Source organism: Mus musculus, chromosome 6, assembly GCF_000001635.26.
Source record: "Mus musculus strain C57BL/6J chromosome 6, GRCm38.p6 C57BL/6J".
NCBI classification, from domain to species: Eukaryota; Metazoa; Chordata; class Mammalia; order Rodentia; family Muridae; genus Mus; species Mus musculus.
This window is the reverse complement of record NC_000072.6, coordinates 141,491,349-141,509,427: the sequence shown is the minus strand read 5'-3', so window position 1 is coordinate 141,509,427 and position 18,079 is coordinate 141,491,349. Positions and strand designations below refer to the sequence as shown.

Sequence of the window (18,079 nt, the reverse complement as noted above, 5' to 3'; positions counted from 1 at the left end):
GATCTGGTCTATGCCATTGATCTGGGATTATTTATTTATTTATTTATTTATTTATTTATTTATTTATTGTTTTTTTTCAAGACAGGGTTTCTCTGTGTAGCTCTGACTGTCCTGGAACTCACACTGTAGACCAGGCTGGCCTCGAACTCAGAAATTCGCCTGCCTCTGCCTCCCGAGTGCTGGGATTAAAGGCATGCTCCACCATGCCCCACGACAATCTGGGATTCTTTTGCATCATCAATGCTTATAATTCAAAGATTTGGTATTTTCACAGTGTCATATTCTCTGCATATTACTCTCCTGTGCTTTAGACTTATTTTCATATTATTTGCTTATGTCATCTAATTCTTCTTTTTTCATCTTTGAGCCCCTAAATTCTACCGTGGTCTAATTTTAAGGTTTTCCGGTGACTTTTCTAGTTAGATTATTGAGTTTTTCAATGTTATCTTCATTTCAGCTTGAGTTTTGTTTAATAGTTCTATGTTCCTTATTAAATTCAGACTTCAGATTTGGAATAATTTTTGTCATTTTATTCAGCCTTATATCTATATTTTCTTAGATCTTATCCAGTGACATATTCAAGAAGTCCAATAAGGTATATATTGATGTCATCTTTAAACTCATTGACTTCTTTGATAACATTTACTATTTTTTTTTAATTCTATTCAAGGCTTACCTGGGTAAATCTTATTAGAGAACATTTCTATAGGACTAGTGGATTTAATGGGAGACATTCTGTCTTGACCATTGTTTGTTTTTGCAACACGGTGTGGGTTTGTGGATCCCTTTTTGGCTGTATCTGGTGTGAGATTCTGGTCTGCCTTAGCTTAGCTCAAACGCAAGTGCTGAATGTCTGGAGCCAGTCTTGCATAAGAAAATGGTGGTGAGTAGAAAGATGTATGGAAGATGGGAGAGCCTTTTCCAGGCAAAGAGTGCTAGTGAAGGAAGCCTGTTTGAGAGAAGATCTGGGACTAGGTGTGGATATGGTGGCAGAGGTGGGTGTGAGAAGGAAGAGGTTGCCTTATCACATGAAGACAAACTTCAAATACACACATTTAGTGGGCTGCACATCTAGATATAGCCCTGTCCATCTATAGACTTGTGATTGCTAAGCAGAAACAAATCTACATTGTCTTAAGTCACCAACTGTGCAGCATTCTACTCTGTCAGGCATAGAGACTAAATTTATAACCCCTATTTCCTCCAAAATCTACCAAAGGTCAAGCTCAAGTCTTCAAAGAGCTCCAGTAGGGGAAAAAAATGGCCAACTTAAAAACACCGTAAAGGAGTCATTCTGCTCTACAGCATTAGCCGTGAACATGAGGCAAGGTCCTCCTAACTACATTCAGCTGTCCACACAGCCAGATCAGCTTAACAAGACTTCAACATGGGCAGAGATCAGCAGTAGAAATAAGCCAGAGGGATGGCAAAAGGAACATTCAGCTCCTTTAAACAGCAAGACGGAGGCTTCAGATCTATTGTAAAATACAGCAAGTTTTCTTCTCACATTGGAGTTATTGTTTTCATTAGGTTCTCATCTCCACAACCCAAGCTCCACATCATGAAAAGCAGATGCAGTGGTCGTCTGCAGAACTACTGGAATCAGGGATATACACATCTCTTCTCTACTGCTATCTGAGCAGTGGCTGAAGTGACCCCTTTTTTTCCTAGCTTAGTTCTCAAATTCAATAAGATGTATTCAGCAACATCCCTTATGCTAGGGATTTTATCTTTTCCTTACAAAGTCAGCATCTCACTGTAGGAAGTTGGCACTTTATAATGTATCAGTGGAGTTTATAATACAACTTAAGATGGGATGAGATGGGATGGCCATTGATTTATTTTATGGTAATGGGCATTACTGAAACAACTTGCATGTATGTACACATGCATACTGATAGTGGGAGAGGGAAAGGTTAGAGAGAGAGACTCTATTTGTCCAAGATAAATAGGTGTAATGAGAATGTGTGTTTCTTTTTGGAAGAAGATTAGTTTGTGGTGAGAAGAAAAAGAACCTCACAAATAACAGGCTTGGGAACTGGGGTGGAATTTCATAAGTAATGGCAAAATTAATACTTGTGGATTAAAATGTCAATTCTTCTGGCCAAAACTGCATGCTAGACTTGCTTCTGAGGTCTCTGTGAGCTAAAGGAAACACTCAAAGTTTAGCCTAATTCAAGCTATTCTATTGGCAAAAACAGAACAAACCCCTATATTTCACATATGAATAATTATAATACTCCAAGCTGTGTAGCCAAAGTCTCCATATTACTATGGGGTTATTTATAGTATAAACAGAAATACCTATTTCATATTATTCTGAATCTGAATGCTTGAAGTTGGATATTTTAGTTTGATGATATTTGATTATGGAAATAATACAGCTTAGAGGTTAAAAGTTAGAGGATGACAATGACTACAAATTCATTATCAACAGAGATAGAAACATTGCCATGGAAATTCAACCCCATCCAGGACCTCGGGAACATATAAGATAGTTATAGTGGGTATTTTACTAAAGAGCCCAGAGGACTCAGGATATACAAATAACTATATCAAGCATGATACCACAGAATCACTTTTATATTACATACCATCTTCATATTGTAACATACATATTGATCATCTATGACACAATTTTAGTAATTTTGAATATGTATGTAAATATATAAACCAAGAGGCACTTTCAGTAATTCTGGCAAAAATGGAGTATCAATATACTTTCTAAGCTAAAAAAACAATAAAATAAATATAACTTGTCTAATTTTCTTTCTATACAAATCCTATTTTTACAAAATTTTTATCATCCATTAAGTATGTCACTTAACAAATACTTGTGTTAGAATAATACTAAATATTGCTACATATATTAAGTGCAAGATACAAGTGACAAGACCAAATTGTCTTAAATTGTAAAATAATCACTTAAGATCCAAATTTTCATGTTTCTAAAAATGGATAAATTTGGCAAAGATACTCATTAATGAACATATTCAAGCTCAGTGTGGTAAGAAAATCATTATTAATAACTGTCATTTACAAATGACACCTCTACCACGATCACTTCAGTTGACAGTTATTTGAAAATAATGGGTATTTTAGGAACACCAAATTATATCTAACCCATACCCTTCTGGGTTATAAATATTATTACACAGAGTTGAATATTTAGAATTTCTATTTAGAGAACCACTCAATGCACTTTTTTCCCCTTTTCACAAAGAAGCAATAAGGATCAAATCAACTGTTCAATCAGGAATCAGAGCGCATTTTCTATGAGGACAAAGAAAAAAAAATCCAGTTGACCATGTCAACCCAAACCAAACTCAATGGTGTCAAATTAAAGTTCCTTACATCATTACAGAATGACAAAGAGAATACCCCCCCCATTTTATATTGAGAGCTTACAATACATATAAAAGCACCAATTTTCATTTTGTGGTTAGCATGATAGAAATCTCTAGGAAGGAGTTCAAGGGATGCATGTATTCAGACATATTTATTTCCAGTGCATGTCAGCTGACAGATCAGCTTTACTGGTACAAAAAAATTAGGGTATACGTTCTACTGTGAGAATATATGCAGAATACTGACACTCATAGATGCGAAAAACAAGCAAATATAGTATGCTAAAAATCTCATGCAAATATTTTACAGAGGATTTAAAATTAGTTATTGGTGAATATATATTAAAAGTCATTTGAACCCCCTTTAGCATATAATATATAGATATGTTAGGACTATTTCTTAATGGAAATAACAGTATAGCTCTTGAGTATGTATATAAATAATTAAAATGAAATATCTGATATAATAGCGGTTTTCTGAGTTAGCAAAATAACCAATTGAAAAATATTAAAAGAGAAGTCACCGGACCCCTATTTCACCAACAAGTTATATACAGAGAAGACAATTTAAAACAGTTATTATTGATTTCACATTTGTGTCTGAATATTTTGCTATATAAAGGAAATGTAATTACCATAGAAAATTCCTTCTCATCAGCACCAGCTCAGAGCACTAGTGATTCACATTCAGCAGTGAGAAGATGTGCTGTTTATGTTCAATTAAGTCCAGGCAGTATCATGGACCTACAAGGCCATTTCACTCCAGAGCAAACAACTGAGCTGGTTTGTGAGAAGGCTCGACAGGTGTGCATCAGAGTTTTATGTCATCTTCAGTTTTGCTTTTATCTCTTTGTACCACGCTGTGGAAATAGAGTTGGGGAGATTTGGACCCTGGCATTAAAAACTTCCTTCCCTCTCTTCCAACAGAAGAGCATTTCTGATTACACTGTCTTTGCTAATATTGGATCACTGAAAGAAAATTGGTGAGAAATACTCCATTTTTAAGCCAAAGTTTCTTTTGTTGTTTTTCTCTGTTTTTTTTGTTTGTTTGTTTGTTTTTGTTTTTCTATTCATAAGAATTGAGAATTTCCTGCAATAGTTTCTTTCAGTTGAAAGAACCATGTCCGATATAACTGGAAATTTAAAGTATCAAGGCTTTACACAGTTTTTTTGTTGCTTTTCTATATAGGAATTTCATAGTCTACCCTACTGTTATGACAGATGAACACAGTGGGGTGGTTTACCCAAGGTCAATCCTTTATTTGTGAAAGCCAAAATTAATGATGTTTCATTTTCTTAGTGTGGAAGAATTTGAGTTTTTAACTCTATTAGAATTCAGAAAATAAAAATCTATGGTAATAGATCAAATATCATTTTTAAATGTCTGATGGTAATCTACTAGCTGATATCACCCTGTGCGTTGGGGTAGCTCAAAGGAACTAAGCTGTAGGCAATGCATCACTTAAAATGTATGATAAGCAACTGAAGAACTCCTGCTGGTGATTAGGGTAACTCACAGGAACTGAGCTATAGACAATGTATCATCTTTGAATGTATTGTGATAAATCTCTGGATGGTGCCTCCCTGTGCACTGGGGTAACTCGGAGGAACTTAGATTGCAATTTGGGCACTTGCATTCTTTGGTATTTTTTTGTACAAATTTATTTTATGCAGATGGGTGTTTTGCCTGAAGAGATGTCTGTGTACCACACATATGCAGTGTCCAAGGAGGTCAGAAGATGGTGTCAGATCCCCTGGAACTGGTGTTACAGGCTACGTGAGCTGCCCTGAGGACACTTAAATTCTTCATGTACTTTATTAAATGTACACTTACTGATTCCCTTATAAATCATTTTCCACCGGGGGGTGGTGGTGCACACCTTTAATCCCAGCACTCGGGAGGCAGAGGCAGGTGGATTTCTGAGTTCGAGGCCAACTTGGTCTACAAAATGAGTTCCAGGACAGCCAGGACTATACAGAGAGACCCTGTCTCGAAAAACCAAAAAAAAAAAAATCATTTTCCCCTCAAGAGCACTAGAAAAACATTAAATCCTACCAGACTATGGTAATTGTGATACCAAGAAGCAGTGCTTTTTGGGGTTAATTTTAATCCCTATCCCCCAAAATGCAAGAGAATGGTGGGTGATTCAAGAATTTAAATCAAATTGAAATACTTCTGTCAGTAACAACACACAAGACTTAACATTACTTCTTGTTAGCTTTGATGATTAAAGAGCCGCTTCTTAATGCAAACCAACGAGTCTGGGTTACACACGGCCCCAGTGAACATTTATCTATTAGAGGAAGGGTGCTTTTCCCTCTGTGTTCCACACCAGTTTGAGGGGGAGGCATACACCTAAGATGCCAGAACATGATGCTAAGAAATGTGAGATAAGTTTAGAGTCTTCAGCCCAGCACAAAAACACACAGTCTATGTACTTATGGTCTTTCCTAGGTTAAAAACTCAAGGATCAACATTATGCTTTGAAGTAGCAGATTAGGTCCCACCAACTACATTTTTGCATCTGCAGACATATTTAAAGTATCCACACAGAGAAGGTCAAATATCTTAGTCACAACATCAAATCAGTTGTTAGGGTTAATTTACTAGATGATCATAAAGCCAATTACTAGGTAAGGCAAAAAGCAGTATTAGGTAGTATAGGAAATAAGAACATTTTAGCCCATGCAAAGCATAAGGTAGCAACATAGTTTATTGATATCCACCTTGTATAATGTATACTACTAGTATGTTTTTATTCTCTAATTATGGTTCCCTCATTGGAGGCATAAAAATACTCACCAAAAGCACAATAAACCATCTAGACTGAAGTGTATGGTTTAGTTTAGTCAGGGCTAACAACTTAATCCACTTCTAATTTATTTTTCAATGAATACTGGGGCATTTACTGGAGGATGAATTAACATGACATAAATTTGGGGTCCAGGACCCCAAATTGATGGATTTCAGCTTAATTAGACATTCTAAGATGAATTTAATTCTGAAGTCTCTTCTACTTGAAATGGTGAACTGTTTTATCGATCTTCAGTTTTAATATGTTTGGATAGATTTTTAAACATGTTGCTATCAGAAAATTCATAATTTCCCTTTACAAATTCATGAAGAAATGAGTGACCTAGAACAAGGATCGTGTAATATTTCATTGTTCAGGGGGCAAGATGATGCAAGAAAATGACTTCAGTTTCAAAGCACATGGTTATTGTGTCATTTAGTTATCTGGGACACACCTAAAGAGTAGAATATTGATTTAGTCTGTGGAAGGCCATAGAACTCTGTTGCAGTAGCCTTCAGACAATTGTAAAGGCAATTAAATTGCTAATGACACAAAAACCAAGGGAGGCATCCAATGAGATTCAGGATTAGAGAGAAGGCTAAGAAGCCTCTCTTTATGCTTCCAAGACCCTAAGGAAGATCAATGGAGGTGCCCGCCTCAAGGAGGCACCAAGAGTGTGTCCTCAAGCAGAACAGACAGAAATTCCAGATTCTTCTTTTCCTATTGGCCAGGAGTTGTTCACCACACAAACACTCCACTTCTATAAAGAAGTCATTTCAAGCTTTAGACTTTATTTACAATGATAATTTTCATATTTTTATTACTTAGAAAATAATTTATACTTTTCCATCATTTAACAAACAAAGAGTAGGCCTGAGTCTCATGCCTTTTGCACAGCTTTTACCTTCAAGAAAGTTCTCTGGGAAAGAAAGGCCAGAGGACACAGGGAAATTGCAAATATCTACAGCTACCAAAGAGTCTGCAGGGCATTCATTCACTTCCTTCTCCTCAGCTTTCCTGGGACTGCAATGTGTAATGCTTGTTCTGGAGTAAAACCCAAACAGAACAGGGTGCAACGATAGAGGAAGGCAGATGCTTTTTCAAACAGGAGGCAATTCTCTTAATGCCAGGAAATGACAATATACTAACTACTGAGTGCATGTCCTACTGAGAACAAAACCAGGTCTTACATAAACGAGTACTTTTTTTTTTTCTTACAGTTAAGTAAAACAGGAAAAAGGGTTCTCTCTACTAAGGAAATGCTACTCAAAAGGTCAGCTGGCTTCGGTCACCATAAAGACATTCCATTATTATGTTGAAAATACCATGGATAACATGCAGAACACACTTAGGCTTTTACTCCACAGAGAGCAGCTGGTTCCCAATTTCTCCTACCACTGACACATTATGGCTATCTATAAAACTATCTTTTCCCTAAGTGGGTAGAGACCCCTCCACTGGGAGACCTGAGTTTATCAAATGGCACCTGTATAGGCTCATATAAAACTGTAGTAAGTCACATCAAACACATTGGCACCACAGGAAGTTAACTCTGAAGTTGGAGGTGAATACAGTAATATTGCTGTCACCAAGAAGGTGGACAACATCATTCATGGAAAATACTTTTGATGTCATTTGATACGCTTCGAGAATTATTAGGTGGCTCTTTAGGTCACACACTTGGTGGGTTTCCACCCTTCCATTCAGTTTGTTGCCTTTTGGGTTGAGAACAACAACAACTTGTTTTTTGAGGAAAAAAAAATCAATCTGCCTGGATGAATGAGCACAATTCTAGAACAGATAGATTCTAATGCTCTGCTCATTATCCTGTTACTTCGTGTACTTTAAAACAAGAAAATCTAGGCAGTTTGCTGAGATCCTCATGATGTAACCAGCCTGACTCCTACTCAGACTCTGCAGCTTTGTTCAGACTTCCAATATAAACACTCACAATGGATAGGCCAATCCCCTCACTCCATGCCTAGCTTGTTTGACGACTCATATTTATGTTGCAGACATGTGTCCACTTGAACACGTGGATGAGCTACTGAGTGAAGGGTAGATGAATGTAAGTGCTCTGTCTATCATTCCTATTGCAGGGCAAGAGTTACATTTATTTGCCTTCACTGAAGAAGGATTCTTGCTTCGGAGTAGATTTACCAACAGAGACATATGGCCACCATAAAAAAAGAAAAAATATTCAGAATCTGCTAACTGCCGAAGCCCTGGCACTATCTCAGAAATGCATAGAAACACATTCTAATTGTCTGGGTGAGGCCCGAATCCTTCCAATCCTCCTTGCATTGTCCTCTGAACTAGAAAAAAAAAAATCTACCCTGAAATACTTGATTTTTCATTTCATTTTTGTCTATTAGGGGAAAAAATGCTGTGAAATACAAGAAAATGTTGCTTTTTGAAGGGAAGGATACATAATCCATGTATGGGAGACAAAGGGATTTTTAATGTAAATAATCAAGGATGTGAAAAGGTAGAAATTTATGCACAGGTCTCAGAGGCTATGACTAGGAGTCTGTGAACACAGCACTGGACCAGAATCTACAAGCAACAGAGTTTAGGAGAAATACTAACAATTTGCTTAAGAAAGGCTTTCATCAGACAGGGAAAGACTTCAAATTAATTGAGTTAGCAAAAGATGCTATCTTTTCAATGCCTTAATTTAACAGCAATCAACTGTATCAGATCATGAATCAAATTAGAGTAGGCAGATGGCTGGTGGCTCTCAAACTCCACAATAAACCCGCACCTAACTACTGTGCTTGGAGAAAGCTACAATGTATAAAAACGGTGATTAAAATATAACTATAAAATGTTTCCCTTTCCCCTTTTTTTCTTTAAAAAAAGTTTTCTATCTACAGAAACAACAACAACAACAAAAACTTCTTTATATTTACATCATGGTAACTAGTCATGACATATGTAATAATATCCAATAAAATATTGAAAGTGAGTATCAACTTTTAAATAGAGGTTTGGCTCACAGCATAAACAAGTGTAGAAAACAAACAAAATAACACAAATAGCTTCCAATAGTCTATCCTTAAAGAATAACATCCCACCCATCTTCCTTTCAAAAAGGGGCATGACCATGGACCAGGCTGCAAAACCATGCTATGCTTTCACACAGTGTATGGAAGACCACAACAGGGAGGTCAGAGCTAACAATCTTCAACAGTTGCCAAGGAGTAGTTTTCCCCAGGCCAACTTCCAAACCCTAAGTTGACATTTTGCCTTCATCCCTTTGTCTCAGCACCTACGGTGAGTTTGTTGACTTTCTTCTTTATTACAACATAACTTGCATCAAATTGCGAAGACATAGGGTATCATTGCTATAGATACTTTAACAAGACTTTTCCAGTGCCCTGTTAGAACTCTTACCTGATGGAGAGCCCCCTCTAGCTCCTCTTGGGTATCCACCAGTAAAGAACACCATCCCCTTCCATGCTAATTGATCCTAGATGAGTGAGTGACATGTACCCCTTATACATTCATTAAGCCAGGGTAGACCAGAAAGCCTTAGTCTTCTGAGTGTGAGGCTGGTGGTAGAGTGCCCCCAAGTGGCAGGTAGCAGTGGTACCAATCATATGACCCAGATAAGCCCTCCCTCTACTAAGGAACCTTCTTAGAAGCTAAAAGGGGGGCTGCCATTCATTCAAAGACACTGCAGAAAGGATTTCCCTCTGTGTGTTCACATGGACTTCATCACCTGCTACAGCTATTCTAGGAATAACTAAAGTCAAAGTCATAAACATCTCCCTTTTCTCATGCACACATGTACAAGACCAACCCCTCTGTCTGTCTGTCTGTCTCTCTCTCTCTCTCTCTCACACACACACAACACACACAGTTGGCAGTATGCATTAGAATTCCAACCATGTTCTGAAATGCTCACCCCTCGGCAGGGAGAACAAAAGGTGCTCAGTCTGGAGCCTGTTTCCTCTCTAAGCTGCACAGTTCCTCATGAGTTCTTGTCCTTTATGACTTTCTATGTCACAGTGACCTCTACATATCTTAATATGACTGTTACTACCTTGTGGAGTCAGGCATCCTAGCTCACAGTGTGCATGTGTGCATGCGTGAATACGAGTCTTACATGAGCCTATGTGGGAATTTATACACACACATATAATTTCTTTCTTATAAAACAATCTTTAGACGCTGGTGTCGCAAAGTGAAAAAAGCTTCTTTGAGCTAGAGTCTTCAGCGCTGTCCCTCACTGTAAAAATAAACACACAAAATGTGAAGAATTCCCCCAAACACTTAAGCCATTTGCCAATCTTCTGGTAATCTACAGTGTTGTGTCTAAGTGTGCTGGCTTAGAAAATGTCTGAGACGAGTCATTCTGTCTGCAAACACAGCTCGCTCTACCCATGGTCACAGGTCTGGCTGTGGAGCCAGGGTCTCCTCTGCTCTTGGCTTCCCCTTCTCTTCCTCTTCCTCCTTGATAGCCTGGATCTGCTCTGAGGGATGCTGCAGAGGGACCTGGTCCAGGGACTGGTTCTCTGTGCCTGATAAACACTGTTCCTCTTCAATCACTTTCTTCCACATCATGTGGTTCTGCAGAAGGTGCTGAGTTATTTGGCAGTAGATTCTCCTTCTTTTGAAACTTTTCTTTCCTGAAAAATATAAATCATCAGACCTACTTGTGAGCTACCTATATGAAGGTTATTGTTTTTCATATTATAAATAGAAATTAAATGTCAAAGAGACATCTATCTGTCTGTCTTTCTGTTTGCCTATCTCAGTTGCTTTAGTGCAGTTTTCAAGAATGGGGGAAAGAAGGAACATGACAATAAGCTATTACCGAGGGATACATGTTAATAATATTTCATATTTAGTAATATCCATACTAGGTTCTACTTGCATTTTTTTTTGTTAAGACTATTTGGGGTGTGTGGAGTATAAGTACACCTATATGTGCCTGTAGAGAGACCAGAGGTTTGCATCACAAGCCTTTCAGTGTTCAGAATGCTAACCCTTATATCATGAACCTCCACAATACAAGCCTTTTTCTGTCACTTTCCACCTCCATCCCCATTGAACTTGGAGCTTGCTAATGGCCATGGAATGTGCCAAGTGTGCTAGATCTTTTGAGGCCCACATACAGACACCTTTGTAGAAGGGCTAGTGAGTATTTAGCCAGTTTTATGATAAGAGGACTCAGAAATTCCTTGCACAAAAGAATAAGATCTATTGTTAAAATTGCAGAAAAGAAGAATTCGATTGAATTATTTTGAATTATTTTTGAACCACATAGAAACAAAAATATTAAATTCAATAAATGCTGGGAGACAGTAACATAGGCACAGAGTGATAAGACAGAATTTAAATTCTTTTTTTTTTTACTATAGTTATCATTTGTTCATGAGGTAAATTCATCAATCAATATTGGCCAATTGGCAAGCACTTTCATGGTTTTATGTACTTTAAACAAAGATCAATTAGCCTCAGAGTTTTCTTTCAAGGTGCTCACACTTCGTACATGCAGGAGACAGAAACTGAGGAAGGATGCTGTTTTTGGGAAGAAGTAGCATGTGTGACAGTCAGCAGTATGGTTAGTGGGAATTTTCAACTTCAAAGAACCTTGAATCACCTGCAAGATTGGCCTTTGGGCATTTCTGCAGCGGTGGGTGGGGTGGGACGCCTCACCCACTATGGGTGGCACTATTCCCTAGGTAGGGGTCTTAGAATGCATATGAGAGGAGACAGTGAGTGGAGCAGTAGCATGCAAGCAGTGACTCATTGTTCTCTAGTTCCTGGCTCTGGATGCAATGTGACCAGCTCTCTATAGATCTTGACACTGTGACTTTCTCACAATGATGAGATGTAACCTGGAATTGTGAGATAAAATAGCGTTTCTCCCTGAGTCATTTTGGTCAGAGTATTTTATAACAGCAATAAAAATGTAACCAAGATACTATTGCTCTTAGCTTGACTGAATTGTAAGCGCAGGGACGCACCCTAACTCCTACCTCCAGATCCTGGTCTCCCTCCTCTCAGAACTTTCACTTTAGAAAGCCTCTGATTGGAAATCAGTTCTCTGATCCTTTGCAATATAGATAATATAGATAAATGTTCTAGCCTGGGGACCATCCCTTTGCAAGGTGATCATAGAGAGAAAAATGGTGATGTGACCATATATCCAATGTTCACATTAGATCTATAATTCTTTACTCCTAAAATGCTGTTAGAAATCTAATGTTAAATGGCCTTAAGGAAAGAAAAGAGCATGAAAAGATGCAAGGAAGGAAGAAGTTGCGGCCCATTCTCCATTACCAGGAAGGGAGGGAAGGAGGGAGGGAAGGAGGGAGGGAAGGAGGGAGGGAGGAGTGCGGCCCTAGCAGGCCAGGAGCTTCTAGGCGATTTTCTGTTCTCAACCACCCATTTCTTAGTTTCTGTGCTGAGATTATAAATGCTAAGCCTCACCACCACCATCTTTTCACATATTGGATTCTGGGATCAGTCTTATGTAGGGAACTTTTATGTGCTAGGCTATCCTAGTCCTAATTTGGTTCTTTTAATTGGTTTATTTGATAAAGGTGGCCTAGCCTGGCTTGCTGCCAGAGCACAGGCAATAACTCTGACAACAAGCTACTTCCTCAAAACAACAACAACAATCACTTAAATACGTCATGGCTAATATTGCTAACTTGACATGACCTAGGATCAGCAGAAAGGGCAAAGCTCTGGGCGTGTCAGTGAGGGAGCTTCCAGGTAGGAAAAATCCCTCCTAACTGTGGATGGTGCCATCCTGTGGGTGGGGGTCCCAGACTGAATAAAAAGGAGGAAGCTGGCAGGTTGGTGTCCTTGAGTTGATTTTTGTTAAGCACTTTTTGAAGGAATGGGGGCAGGGAGAAAAGTAACACAATATCCTACCTCAGTAAAGAAAGTACACGAGCATACTTTACTTTTAAAAGTAAAGGAAAATTATTTTCCTGGCCAAGCTCTCTACGCCAGTTTTGTTGTAACTGTCATGAATGTAAATGACTTGTTTGTATATGTGCGTGTGTATGGAAGCCCACTTGAGTGCGTGTATGGGCAGAGCCTGCAGAAGCAAGAAGAGGGCACTGCATTTCCTGAAACTGGGGTTACAAACAGTGCTTGCATTGTGGGTGCTGGGAACTGAACTTCGAAAGAACCTTAAATGCCATTTTTTTAGCCCCAGAATAGACTTTTTACTCAGAAGTTGGTTTGAATCACAGTAGTAGGAAACCCTCTACTGCTCACGGTGTGAGCACATTTTCAGGGAAGAAGATAACAAAAGCCCCATTTCCCCCCTTTTTCCCTTTCGAGGGGCAGGCCCCAGGAGAGCAGCTGTTCTCTGATGGCTGTTAAACATTAGCAATAAACCTCTCTGGAATTATGCTGAACCAAGTGACGTAGAAGAAAGTTTGTACCAAATAAATTTGCGTAGATTAGAATCTGCAGGTGGTCTGAAACTAGCCAGCGCTGGGAGCCAAATTATTCAGCACTGGAACCTTTTGAAAGGAGAACAAAGCGCCTTTCGTGGTGCAGACTCCAAGCACAGCTTAGTACTTCATTAGAAACCTCTTAGCTCGCCCCAGGAACCTTTCAGATTTAATTATGAGGTGGGATAAAAGCCCCCTCCCTCTGGACATCACACTGCAGCATTTTATTCTGTTTCCAGGGAGACCTCCAAGTTTTGCAAACTGCACAACTCACTCACCAGTGTCTATTTAATATTCCCCACCCCCACCCCCCACCCCCCCACCCCCGCCCCTGAAATCTAAGAACAGGCTAAATCAAAGTAAACATCCCGGCCATTATGAATTCTGTAATGAAAATTACAAAGACTTCAAAAGCAAGGGAGTAAAAAATGAAGAAACCTGGGTGCCTTCGCTGATTCTACCACCATGTCATGTTGCTTATGGTTGGCTGTCAATCTTATTTTCTCCTTTATTAAAATGAGGAAGTGCCTCACTAAATGTTATGACTCTGTTCTGTGGCTAGTGTTTAAGTCTGCTAATATCACTCCACTTTTATCATTTTGGAGGCCACAAAGGTGCTTCAGAGTCAGAATTTTGGGAGCTCAAGAAATGGACCAGTGGGTAAAGTGCTTTCTGCGCCAGTACAAGGACCTCGGCTTGATCTCCAGCATCCATGTGAAAGGATGAGCACACATCTTGTGACATGCCTCTGCAATCACAGATCTGGGGAGGTGGAAGCGGGTGGGTCTCTGGAGCTCACTGGCTACCAAGCCTAGCCAAATAAATGAACTTCAAGTTCGCAAGGAAAACCCTACCTCAAAAACTATAAGTGGACATTAACCCCTGGCCTCCACATGCACCTGTACCTTCATGCACACACATGTTCCTATACATATGCATACATGCATATACACTCAAACATGTACACCAACAGATCATACTTTTAAAGCTACAGTATCTGATTGTTGTGGCAGAGATGTTTTAAATTTCAGGGTATGGGGGCTAGTTAATTACTGAAAGCCATGTGTAACTGAATCCATAGAACTCTCAATGGATGCTCTACTAGACTTGACTAAAACAGAAAGAGCAAGGGAACAACCTATCAGTGTGGAGGTTAACATGCTAGTCCAGTATTTGGACAAAGCATTCTCCACTCAAGCTTAGATGAGCAAGCTAAGCCTGCTAAATAATGGTCTTGGAATAAATCCTTCAATTCCCCATGCCTGGGTATGTACACTACTAATGTCTTTGAGTTTAAATGGCAATCCATGAAGACTCTCATCAGAGGCTCAGTTGACAAACCTCTTTTATTATATTCCAGGGGCAAACTTCTCTTCATAAGCATAGCAGCAGGCTGACTGCTTGAATTGGAAATAAAGCAAAAGAGAAAAACTAAAAGATGAATAAATAACTCTTGAATCTCAAATCTCAGGCTCTAGGTCTGAATCCCAAAATCAATAATTTCCTTTTATAAACATCAGAGAAATAGGTTGGCAACAGAGTATCAGAGAGAAACCAAATTTTCATTTTCCCTGATTCAATTCAAAAGCTAATAGACTGGGGAGTGGCTCAGTGGGTAAGCACTTGCTGTGCCTTGGATCCATCATCCACTTGAAGCTGATTTTGTACCACAGCATCTATATTCTCAGTGTTCCTATCAATAGCAGGAGGTGGAGAGAGGAGAAACTGTGGAAGCTCACCAGCCACCTAGCCTGCCTTAGGCATCCATAAAAAGAGACTGTGTTAAACAAAAGTCTAATGCCATTTCAGGGGTTGTAGGTTTTACCAATTGTATTATTAGTCACTGTGTTTTGTTGTAAGGGATCCAGGGCAGTGTATCATGCCTTTGCATGATGGGCTCTTAGTTTTACAGTCACTTGAGTCACTTGGATTACTGGTTGCATGATAGGCCCAAAGCCAGTTATCAGATGCAATGGTGTATTGGTGAGTTGTCATTATTAGCTTGCTATAACTCAGGATCACTGGAGATGAAAGTTCAGCTGAGGAACTGTAGCTCAAGTTGGCCTGTGGGCTGGCCTGTGAAGGAAGGATGCTCTTGACTCTTAACTCAAGTGGGAGGAAACATCCTTGTCGTGAGTGACTTCATCTTACGGGCTAGCCCTGAACTGTGAGGGAACACAGTGAGCAAGCCGGGATCCATAAGCTTCTCTCTGCTCTGTGGATGCTATGTGATCACGGGCTTCAAGTGCCTGCCATTGTGGCTCAACTATGAGTCAAACTTTCTTCCCCTATGTGGCTTCTTGTCAGTGTATCTGCTACAGCTACAGGAATGAAACTGTGACAGACAGACAGACTTTCATTGTCACACCTCTGACACTACCCTAAAGAAGTCATAGTCATCAATCATTCAGATCAATCCGACAGTCAAAGCAATGCCCCCATCTCTATGCCAACCCTCCAAACCTCCCCCCAAGCAACATAGCTAGGCTGTGAGTTGAGTCATGAACTTCTGCTCACAACACCTCTGCTTCTTATCTCAGTGGAAAAGGCCATGTTCCCACTGTGACCCACAGAGCTCCATCTCCCACCCTATCAACAGGCTCTGTGTGGCTTCTCCCATGACCCCTCTCCTTGTCCTCTGCTTCAGGCACCCCCACTCCCCAACATCCACTGCAGAATCTTGAAACTGCTGCCTTCTCATTGTTTCAAAATCAATTTCCATATAGACTCCAATGGAACACCCCCTCACTCTTTATGGGTCTTTTAAACAGACTAATTTTTTCTTCCCCCCTTGGTAAGTTATTTTAAAAACCTCTGCAATATTTTATATCTCCTCAAAAATAAGACAAACCAACAAAGAACCCATCTCCAAACAAAATAAATCCATGGTATCCATCACTACCTAGAATATTGTGGCTGTCCTGCTTTGTCCTGCTGTGTATCTGCTGTGTATCTGCTGTGTATCATCTGCTGTGTATCTGCTGTGTATCTGCTGTGTATCTGCTGCTCCACTAGAATGTACACTGAAAAGGACAAGGATGGACTTACTTCTTACCCCACATGTCTACCAGGAAGAAAGCCCAGGCACTGAGGATGTGTGCAGTGAGCAGTTGTTGAGTAAAACACTAAATTCTTCTTATCTCTTACCATCCCCAATGGCCACGAAAAAAAGCCAACGATTGATCCATATGGTAACCCAGATTCTACATCATTAAGAAATTCTGAAGCTAGTTGTCCACTCTATTTCCTGGTGGAAGCATCTGTATGCATGCTATCTGGATGTCATAAATCGCATCTCCTGCTGTCTCCATCATGATACCAGAGAAGGTAGCTTTGCAGTGCCTAAGCTGGCAAAGGGCAGCTGGACTGAAAGGATGTCATTTATGAGAAGGGTACGTCACATTTCTCTAACTCTACGGCAGGAAACCAGCCCTGCAAAAATCTCATCAGATTGGTTTCAAAGCTTACGGGGAGCTATACTGCTTTCACAGGCTTCGTCCTCGTGTGGTGTTTCAGCCTCTTCCTCCTCTTCTTCCGGGTCATCGGTGTCTCCGGAATCATCACTGTCATCTACCCATTTTCCTGGCATGAGTCCCGCAGAGTCATAGGAGTGGCAGAGAGGACCCACGATGTGTGAGATAAAGGATTCCTGAAGATTGGCCAGCTGCGGGGCAGAGCGGTCCATAAAGGGACTTATGGGCAAGCCGAGGCTGGCTTCTTCATCGCCCTAGAAATAGAGAGATTCACAAAGGTAAGTGACAGAGGAGCATAATGTGAGGCAAGTCAACATTCTCCTGGCATCCCGACACGTGAGTACGCTGTAACCCAGATAGTCACATACAAGCCCCTCGACATCACTGGTCAGAGGCACTGCCCTGATGGCTAAGACGCCCAGAGCAAGACTTTGCTCCTTGGTTTTGTTGACTGTGCAGTCTTGAATTTTTGGTTCACGTTCACGTGTACATGCAGTGAGACTACAGATGTGCACCACAACTTCACCAGTGCTATGGTTTGAACTGAAGCCTTCCTGTACACTAGATAAGCATGCCACCGGCTGAGCCACATCCCTGTGATGTTTGCCGTTTGTCTCAACTGCAGAAAGCATAAACCATTTTCTTGCTCAATTCAAGTTGCTATATTATTCTAGATTTTGTTTGACATATACCTTCCAGTAATTATATGGTTTTAATTTTATGTAGAAATCTTTGTCTTTAACTGCCAAATATTTATGAGAATAAAAGTAACAGGAAATAAATAAAAGGTTACCTACAAAATTTAAGAGGATTTATAAAATTATAAGCCAGGGTTTGTGAATTTTCTCATTCTTTTATATTTTTCTGCATTTTAACATTTTAGCATTAATCAATAATATCATTACTAAAATAGGCAATATACTATTTTTAAAGGCATAAATATTTTATTTTGCATATGAATGTTGACTACATAAACCTTAAAAGTTTACTCTAATCCCCCCCCCCTCGTGTAAGTACCATTGATTATAAAGTGCACC

The 18,079-nt window shown here is 39.6% G+C and overlaps 1 protein-coding gene across 3 annotated transcripts in view; it reads right to left on the bottom strand.

The window, feature by feature from the left end:
* Nucleotides 1-2,565: 2,565 nt before the first annotated feature.
* Pde3a (phosphodiesterase 3A, cGMP inhibited) overlaps nt 2,566-18,079 on the bottom strand; it is a 257,594-nt gene continuing 242,080 nt past the window's right edge. For 2 of the 3 annotated variants that reach the window (XM_006506979.4, XM_011241595.3), the window contains exons 15-16: nt 17,038-17,296; nt 2,566-10,776 (exon numbers count right to left, since the gene is read on the bottom strand). In XM_006506979.4, the coding sequence (XP_006507042.1) occupies nt 10,535-10,776; nt 17,038-17,296 (501 nt within the window). In that variant the 3' untranslated portion in view covers nt 2,566-10,534. The remainder of the gene's footprint in view (nt 10,777-17,037; nt 17,297-18,079) is intronic. The other variant, NM_018779.2, reaches the window with a different exon arrangement.